This window comes from Herpailurus yagouaroundi, unplaced genomic scaffold (assembly GCF_014898765.1).
Source record: "Herpailurus yagouaroundi ecotype Mexico unplaced genomic scaffold, PumYag 203, whole genome shotgun sequence".
Taxonomy (NCBI): domain Eukaryota; kingdom Metazoa; phylum Chordata; class Mammalia; order Carnivora; family Felidae; genus Herpailurus; species Herpailurus yagouaroundi.
Genome location: NW_024412434.1, coordinates 22,112,054 through 22,120,777, shown reverse-complemented (window position 1 = coordinate 22,120,777; position 8,724 = coordinate 22,112,054). Strand labels below are relative to the sequence as shown.

The 8,724-nt window shown below is 48.6% G+C and overlaps 2 protein-coding genes across 10 annotated transcripts in view; one reads left to right on the top strand and one right to left on the bottom strand.

Annotated features, from left to right (window-relative positions):
- The window catches only part of MCM10 (minichromosome maintenance 10 replication initiation factor), a 116,486-nt gene that overhangs the window by 44,386 nt on the left and 63,376 nt on the right, over positions 1-8,724 (top strand). The window contains exon 21 of one of the 5 annotated variants that reach the window (XM_040451406.1): positions 1,114-1,326. The exons of 2 other annotated variants lie outside the window; for them this stretch is intronic. The gene's annotated coding sequence lies outside the window, so the exon portion shown is untranslated. Of the gene's footprint in view, positions 1-1,100; positions 1,327-8,724 lie in introns of those variants that run through there. 2 more of the 5 variants (XM_040451405.1, XM_040451402.1) reach the window with 2 other exon arrangements.
- UCMA (upper zone of growth plate and cartilage matrix associated) overlaps positions 1,095-8,724 on the bottom strand; it is a 9,335-nt gene continuing 1,705 nt past the window's right edge. The window contains exons 4-6 of one of the 5 annotated variants that reach the window (XR_005783433.1): positions 6,101-6,199; positions 2,038-2,189; positions 1,095-1,292 (exon numbers count right to left, since the gene is read on the bottom strand). Coding sequence is in view for 2 of the 5 variants with exons in the window: in XM_040451414.1 (XP_040307348.1) it covers positions 2,092-2,189; positions 6,101-6,199 (197 nt within the window). In the remaining 3 variants the exon portion in view is untranslated. Of the gene's footprint in view, positions 1,293-1,711; positions 1,903-2,019; positions 2,190-6,100; positions 6,200-8,105; positions 8,173-8,724 lie in introns of those variants that run through there. The other 4 variants (XR_005783432.1, XR_005783434.1, XM_040451414.1 and 1 more) reach the window with 4 other exon arrangements.

Genomic DNA, 8,724 nt, shown 5'->3' with positions numbered 1-8,724 from the left:
AACAACTTCTCTATCCAACCTGCCCATGTAACAACATTTAATGACAGGGTTTGCCCGGTGCCCTTCTTGGCTTCTGAAGGCCAGTTTCGCTCCTGCTTGGAGTTTTTGTAAGAAAACACAGGGCTGACGACTTTTTGTAAGAAAACACAGGGCTGAAGAGGTGATTTGGAAAATGCCCAATTTCTTAATCACTAGATTTTATTAGTCTTTTAAAGGATTACTTAAAGGGGCACGTGGCTGGCTAGGCCAGTTAAGCATCCGACTTCGGCTCAGGTCATGATCTCACGGTTCGTGGGTTCGAGCCCCGCATCGGGCTCTGTGCTGACAGCTCAGAGCCTGGAGCCTGCTTCGGATTCTGTGTCTCCCTCTCTCTCTCTGCCCCTCCCCTGCTCACACTGTCTCTCTCTGTCTCAAAAATAAATAAATATTAAAAGACTACTTACAAATACATGCATTCATTACAAAAATGTCCTGATCTCACCCCACCTCTGATGGAGTATTGTACCACCGTTGAGCAGCTTTTCCTTAAACAAAGTCCCCCTGTGCTGCCCTGGGATCCTCAGAAGCAGGCTCGACTAGCTGGCCGGGGACCCACGTCTCCGGGGGAGCAGAGGGCTCAGGGGTGTGGACAGGTGTCCTTTGTATCTTCTAATCTACTGTGACTCCACTGCCTGCTGCACTTGTTCTTGGTGGTTTTGTGTTCTTAGTGTGGGATTCCTGAAGGTGGTTGGAAGCAAGGATGAAGCAGGGTAGATGCTGAGTCTGGGGCAGGAAGCAGAGTGGTTGAGAGGAGAAGAAAGGGGCACTGGTAGGAGCTGAATTGTGTGCCTGGTGTCCTAATAAGAAGATAAAGCATGTGGCTCCTGATCTTAAGATTTAAAAAAAAAAAAAAAAAAAAACTTAAAGGGCCCCTGGGTGACTCAGTCAGTTAAGCATCCGACTCTTGATGTTGGCTCAGGTCATAATCTCGTGGTTTGGGGGTTCAGGCCCCACATCGGGCTCACTCTGACAGTGCGGAGCCTGCTTGGGATTCTCTCCTCCCCCTCCCCTGCCCTCGTGCTCGCTTGCTCTCAAATAAATGGACTTCTTTTAAAAAAAAGTTGTATCAAGAAGAGAAGAGAGACACAGAGACCCCATGACAACAGGTGCAGAGATTGGAGTGACACAGCCACAAGCCAAGGAGGCCCTGGAGCCGCCAGAAGCTGCAGCAGGCAGGGCAGGATCCTCCCGCAAAGAGAGGGAGGGAACACGGCTCTGCAGACACCTTGAATTGGGACCTGTAGCCTCCAGACCTGTAAGAGAATAAATTGTTATTTTTTAAAGCCACCCAGTTTGTTGCGCGTTGTTATGGCAGCCCTGAAGTAACCTGGGCACAAGGCAGAAGAGTGAGGTGACCCCCGATGCTAAATTTCAGCTCCTTTATAGTTTTGGCCACAGCCGGTCTTGCTGTAACCCTGGCTTCTGATGGATGCAATGAGGAAACCACAGTTGAACCTTGAGTCTCTTCGGAGACACGAGGAAGCCCCTGGGCTCAGTAACCATCCCAGAGAAGGGTCTAACCTAACCAGTTGTGTTGGCATCTCTCTTGCATTTGCATGACTGCCGAGACAAGAAACTAGCGAGCAGCACTGCTGGAGATCGGGCTTTCAAAAGCCCAAGTCAATGAGGGGGACATGTGTCACTCGGCTCCGTGTGAGGTTTTACAAGATGATACAGTGTTGACTCAGCAATTTTATTTCTAAGCCTTAAGCGAACACGTCATCTGTCGTCTTTATTGCGACCCTTCTCATTGTTCTACAGGACAGGAGTCTTAACTGTGGGAACAATGGCTAAATAAGGGGACGTCACTGAAGGTTTGGTGCCAGGAGGCCCTGCAGGTGTTTGCTCACCTCAGAAAATCATCTGCAAAGAAGCAAAAGCCAGGGCATCTTAAAACACCAGAACAAAAGGCCTGTGTGTTTACCACGGCAGCCCCCCTCCACCCCCAGTTGAGACCCTGTGAAGGGGCCTGCTGGTGTGGAGGCGTTGGTCAGACACCTGGGGTAGGTTTGTGAGTTTCAAGCTCCATCTTCCTGCTCTGTCAAAATGAGGTCAGATGTGGTGGCGGTTATAGAGATATGATGGATGCAGGCCGTCGTAATGCCACTGGCGCCATTGCTCAATAGCTTCCCGGCTTCTCGCTTCCTGTTCTGGGGAACAGAGGTGAGGTCGTCATGTTAGTACAGAGAGCACTCTGACGTGAGGAGAGCCACCAAGCTCTTGTCAGCCATCAGTCCAAACTGCCTACCCTGTGGTGACCTGAACAAACTGTGCCTGGGTGCACTGGTGACAGAAGATCTGAACTGAAAGATGTGAGGGAACAGTGAGTCCAAAAGCCTCACTGGTGGAGTTGAGAGCCAAGCCCAGGCAGGTGAAAGAGCTGGTGGCCAGGAGAGCCAGTCAAGGTCTATGTGTTGGTTCAGTGCCCCTTCCCGTACATAATCACCAAGGGGGGACGGCCTTCACCAGAAATTGGCTCAAAGAAATAACAAGTAAGAAACAAAGTACAGAGATAACCCAGGAATAATGCAAAGAGATGATGGGCTTAATGGTCGAAAAAAATCATGCAAGGCAATGATTGTCAACTTCAAGCAATGGCATTATAAGGGATTTTTTCATCAGGCTTTAAAACTTAATGTGTTGTGTTTTTGTTTTTTTTTAATTTTGCTTTTTTAAGTTTATTTATTTTGAGAGAGAGATAGCAAACAGGAGTGCCGTAGAGTGGGAGACAGAATCCTAAGCAGGCTCCACACTGTCAGCACAGAGCCCGATGTGGGACTCGAACTCACAAAACCGAAAGACCATGACCTGAGCCGAGATCAAGAGTCTGACACTTAACTGACCGAGCCACCCAGGTGCCCCCAACATTATGTTTTAAAAACCAACCAGAAAAGGGCATGGATGAAGCAAAGTGTGGGGAAATTTGATCATTGTTAATTCTGGGTGATGGTTATGTGGGGGTAACCAAGAAATATATATACTTTTCCATATGAATGAAATTTTTCAAAGTAAAAGGCTCTTGAGGGCGTGATTTTAGCATAAAAGTTGTTTTTTTCTCCAGGTCGTGCCAAACTCTTCTCACCCCATTACACTTCGACAGAGGGAAGGCCTCCCTGGTAAAGACCCAAAGACCCAAACAATGTAACTTCTGTGCAGGGAACCACATGTGGCTGAGCATCTTCAGCCAAGTCAGGTGTCACACAGCCAACTCCAGATGGCCTGACCCAGGCTTCTGGCTTTGAAGGTGGAAGCAGATCTGTGCTGCCACACAGACCTTAGAAGTAGGGGCTCAGCACACTATTTACTCTGGCACTTTCAGAGGCAGAACTCAGAGGCATCTTTGCCTTGTAAAGATGGTGGTTTTGAGTAGAGGTGCAGCCAGGCACCACAAGAGAATAGGTCCAGTGTCTTAGATGCGCCGATGGGCTTTGGAGATGGGGTTCTCAGCCTCTCAGGAAGGTCACTCTGGTCCAGAAATCACTCTCAGACCACCTGCCTAAACTTCCTCCTTTGAAAATCCAAGTCCTTTCCTTTACCCATGGTAGTTCCTCAGCATTTGCTTTTTTTTTTTTTTTAACGTTTATTTATTTTTGAGACAGAGCATGAACGGGGGAGGGGCAGAGAGAGAGGGAGACACTGAATCCGAAGCAGGCTCCAGGCTCCAAGCTGTCAGCACAGAGCCCGACGCGGGGCTTGAACCCACGAACTGCGTGATCATGACCTGAGCCGAAGTCGGACGCCCAACCGACTGAGCTACCCAGGCGCCCCCCTCAGCATTTGCTTTTAAGGGGTGGGAGGTAAACCTCAACTGGCAGTTATTCTGAGACAGGTGACGCTGTCACATCAAGATAGCCAACTGAAAAACTAAGGTCCTGACTGAGGAGAGTGTAGGGCTTGGAACGCCCCCCCCCCCCCCCCGGGGTAGAGGTCTTACCAGCCCGGCCCCCACGCAGGACGAGGTGCTCTGGGGCAGAAGCAAGGGAAGAGGAGGAAAAGAGAAATGAGTTTCACTTCCTGCGATGCTCACCCACTCACTCTCGGGCAGGCTGGGCCTGCTTCACCTCCTTGCCTCCTTCCTTTATCAAGCTCAGAAGACCTCTCCTGGGTTTGCGGGTGGGGGTGCTCTCTTTTCTCTCCTCACTCCATCTGTCCACATGGGCCAATTCCTAGATCAAAGTGAGTCCTCGAGACCTCTCTGCACGTGATCCTCCTTCATTTATAAGAACGTTGCTTTGCTGGCAAAACACCTTGGTTCAAATCCCTGACTAGCTATGGCACCTTGGATATTTAGGGATCCTTTCTAAGCCTGAGTGTTTAAAACTAAAAAACAAATTATTAAGGCCTGAGAGGCTGGTTGTCAGGGTTGGAGGGTTCAGAACAGTGCCCAACAGAGCAAGTACTCCACCAGTAATCACAGCTCCGTCACTACAGTCCCCATAGGCCTGAGGCCCCTGATGCCTTTAGTAGAGGACTTGTCATCCCGGAGTGCCTGGCCCCTCACCCTAACTCATCGTGAAAGGGAAAACAGTGAGTGTTCTCCACCCAGATGCGAGGGATTTGAACCTGAAACATTAAAAATGTACAAAATAAAGTGCTAAAAAAACAAAACAAAAAACAAGGAATTTTGCAGGCCATATACTCATTTTTTAAATGCCTCTCCCAACTGTTCACCAAGGTAAACACATATCCAACAGAAATATTTCCCTCTGAGTCGAGACAGCTTGAACTTGGTCTTGATGTTACCAGGAAAGCTTGATTTGGCAGGATCCAAGCCCAATACCTCAGGGGCCACCTGCGAGGCAGTGGGCATGGCCTGCAGCCCTCAGGTACCTGTTGATTGTATCCTTTTCCTAAGAGATGCCATAAAAGGGCAAATCCACTAGAGCACACAAATCCACTAGAGCATACAAGCCAGGAGGACCACAACTTCAGAACTGAAATCACTGACTTTCTCTAGCAAAGGTCATCTAACCTGGGGCCTTGTGTCTAAGCTCAAGTGCATCAGGAGCATTTCCATCTTAATGATTGAGGAAAGACTCAAACCGACACACTCTGGCCAGCCAGTCAGGCCTATTAAATGTTCCTACACATTTTTGCTCCGGGTACCACTTGAGTACGCTTAATAGATGCAAAGTCAAATCCCACCCCATGGGAGACTGATTCAAAGACAGAACCTCCTTCTGCCCATGCCCATACCCAGCTGCCTCCATGGAGGACTTGATGAAATCAACATTTCCTGAGGGAGGTAGGAGTCCCATCTGCCCGAGGGCTAATGGAGGGAATAAAGTATGCCGATTGCCTGATAAGAAGAGACTGAGGCAAAGGCCAAAGCCTAGAAAAGATATGAACAGCAACTGCATAGGACACAAGCAGAACACAAAATGTATGGTGTGTCTAACATGATGGGTGAGTTGCTTTCTGAGGTCAGGTTTCCTGGTTTGCTTACAGCCGTCAAATGCTGTTCAGAGTGAATAGGTAAATGAAGGGCTTGGTTTTCCAGAATGAGTAGTTCCTAGAGCTGTTGTATTGATGTGAATCCAAGGTACTTGAAAGGTATAACCCACGTGTACCCGAGCTAAGCCACTAGGTGTAGCCGCTAAGAGAACACAGAGATTCCCACGTAAGAGTAGAAAATAGAATCAGCTGAACATTCCCTGAGCCAGTGGAAACCTACGTGTTGTATCCTCTCCTCGCCTTCTCAAGGTCTACAGCCATGTCTGTGCCTTTCTTCCTTCAAGACTCCCAAAGATGTGAACTGAAAGAGCCTCTCTTCCCTCCCTCCTCTAATTAAAATTTAGGGATGGGGCACCTGCGTGGCTCAGTCAGTTAAGCGTCCGACTCTTGCATTCGGCTCACAGTTCGTGAGATTAAGCCCTGAGTCAAGCTCTGTGCTGAAGGCACAGAGCCTGCTTGGGATTCTCCCTCTCTGCCCCTCCCCTGCCTGTGCACTCTCTCTCAAAATAAAATAAATTAACATTTAAATTGAGGGAGACATGGAGGCAACTTTTGATTTTCCCACAAAGGCCCACTTCCCCAACGACCCTGGCTGAAGAGCTCTTACCATCATTTTGCTCCTCCACGAAGTTCTCAAACTCGTTCCTTTGTTCCTCGTAGTACGCTCTCCGAAGCTCATTGGCCCGTAGCTTCTGCCTGTTCTCCGCTGGGAAAGGGCAAGAGGCGAGAGTTGCCTCCAAGAATGGGGGCAGCCGCACGCATTTAGGGGAACACTAATTGTTTTGCCTGAGAAACTTAACCTGGTTGGGGTTGTTTGAGAGGGAGAAGGATGGCAGTTTCGCTAAGATGGTTGACTCCTGACGCAAACTTTAAAACTTGAGGGACCCAGGAACTCACCCTCTCCAACCATGCCATTCTGCAAGTGAGAAAAGCAATCACTCATAAAATTAATGGTGCATCCAAGTGTCCTGGGCCAGTTAGAAACTAGGAATCCTGTGATCAAAAATCAGGAGGGAGTCATCAACTTAAAGTCAATTTCACATACATACCTTCAAATCCACTCAGCATCTTTGAGCACCTGTCACAGCCAAAATGTGTGTTAGGCACTGAGATTAAAAAGGCAAGTAAAAAAGGTTGTGTCCCTCGACTTTAGGGGCCAGTAGTTCAGATAAGGAGAAAGAAATAACAATAAGTGATGCCCAAGGTCACCTGGGTAGCTCAGTCCATTCAGTGTTCAACTACAGCTCAGGTCGTCATCTCACGGTTCATGAGTTTGAGCCCCACATCAGGTTCTGCACTGACAGGTGGAGCCTGCTTGGGATTCTGTGTCCCTCTCTCTGTCCCTTCCCTGCTCACACTCTGTGTCTGTCTCAAAAAATGAATAAAAGATTAAAAAAAAAATCTTTTTTTAAGTCATGCCTAGTGGTTGCTGTGATAGAAGCGTACACAGGGCACGATCATGGCATGAGTTAGGGAAATCTTAGATGATCCTTGCTATCCATTTCCTTAGGCAATTCCCTCCCTTTGTGTGGGTTGGCCTTAATGACTCTTCTACTGAACTGGAGGTGGCACACCATGATGGAATGTGGCTTCCTTCTTGGGCCTCTCTTGCTCTGCTGGAAGCCAGAGAACTCTTAGTTCTACATGATAAAATTGGAGGTCCACTTCTATGTGGCTGCTACACCAGTAGCCCCTTGAGCCCCGGTGGGAATCCCCACCTGAACTAGCACATCACACCTCACCACACTTCACACTTGAAAGTAGCCTGAAAAAACCATTCAAGATTATAGATTTTTAGGTGTAAAATAGTTTCCAGGTTCATCCACTTCTACCCTTAAATCTTGACCGCTTTGGTGTGAGGACTCTGGTTGTCTGGAGGAAGTTATCGAGAGCTCTCTTAGTATCAAGATATTTCTTTTAACTGGGCTTCAACTTGGGGCGCCTGGGGGGCTCAGTCAGTTAAGCGTCTGACTTCGGCTCAGGTCATGATTTCGCGGTCCGGGAGTCCGAGCCCCACGTTGGGCTCTGTGCTGACAGCTCAGAATCTGGAGCCTGCTTCGGATTCTGTGTCTCCCTCTGTCTCTGTCCTTCCCCTGCTCACACTCTGTGCTTCTCTCTCAAAAATAAACATTAAAAAAAAATTTAACTGGACAAATCCACAACATCAGGAAGGCCGTGTCTGGTGCAGCAAGCATTGGACCCTGAAGGACACCTCACACCCCTCTGGCACGATCACATCAAAGAGGGGGGACTAACATGCTGTAGTTATTTATAATATATTACACTATATTATATTATTATTGTTGAACTCAGATTAAAAATCCAGTTAACTATGACTTGATCTCCATGCAGATTTCCTTGGGTAAATCCCATGTTTTCCCCACACTTGTGCCTTTATCCACATAATTGTGGGACTCTTGAGCCCGGTGGAAGGAATTTCCTTTCCCAAGCCTCCCCCGACCCTTGCCCAACATTCATACAATTCTTAGGAGGGAATTGAGGCTCACAGAGGTACAGTGACCTAATCGAAGTCATACAGTTTGGTCGGGGTACAGCTTGGGACAAGCCAGAGCCCCAGGTACCCACACTCCACACCTTGGCCCAGAACATACCTGTCATGGCACCATCTTCCTTTTGACCCACCTTGAGCCCCAGTGTGCTCCAGGTACCAGAAAGCCACTGAGGATGGGAAGGAAGGGTTTTGGAGTCTAGGAAGCAAGGCCTTAAGGAGACATCACCAATCCTAAAGAAGCATTTGCCATTCCTATGTACTTCAAAAAAGAAATCGTCTTCCCACATTGCCTTTTTGGAGCCGCCACAGATGAGACCTCTGACTCAGCAATGGCCAACAACATTTGGGACAAAGTGCCACGTCGACACCGCATCCGGTGCACTGTGGGCGTCCCTTCTTAGGAAGGGATTAGTTCCTCCTCATGCTAAAAGGACCCTGCGTCTTTCCCCAGAAGCTTCGCGATGTCAGATGCCTTTTTCCTGGTTCCGAATTCCAGTCTATCAGTGTCACATGCCTTTTACCCACCCTGAGACATGTTCGGGCTCTCCCGTGCACGGAGTCAGCCAAGTGACAGCAGGTGAACTCAGGGGCACCTTGCATGTTCAGCCTGTCCTGGACCCCCCACGACCGATGCACAGAGCTTCTGTTTGGGGTGAGGGGCCTCTGACTTCCCATGCCCTTTGTGGTTCTGAACCAGCTGATGCGGATGGAAACTATTC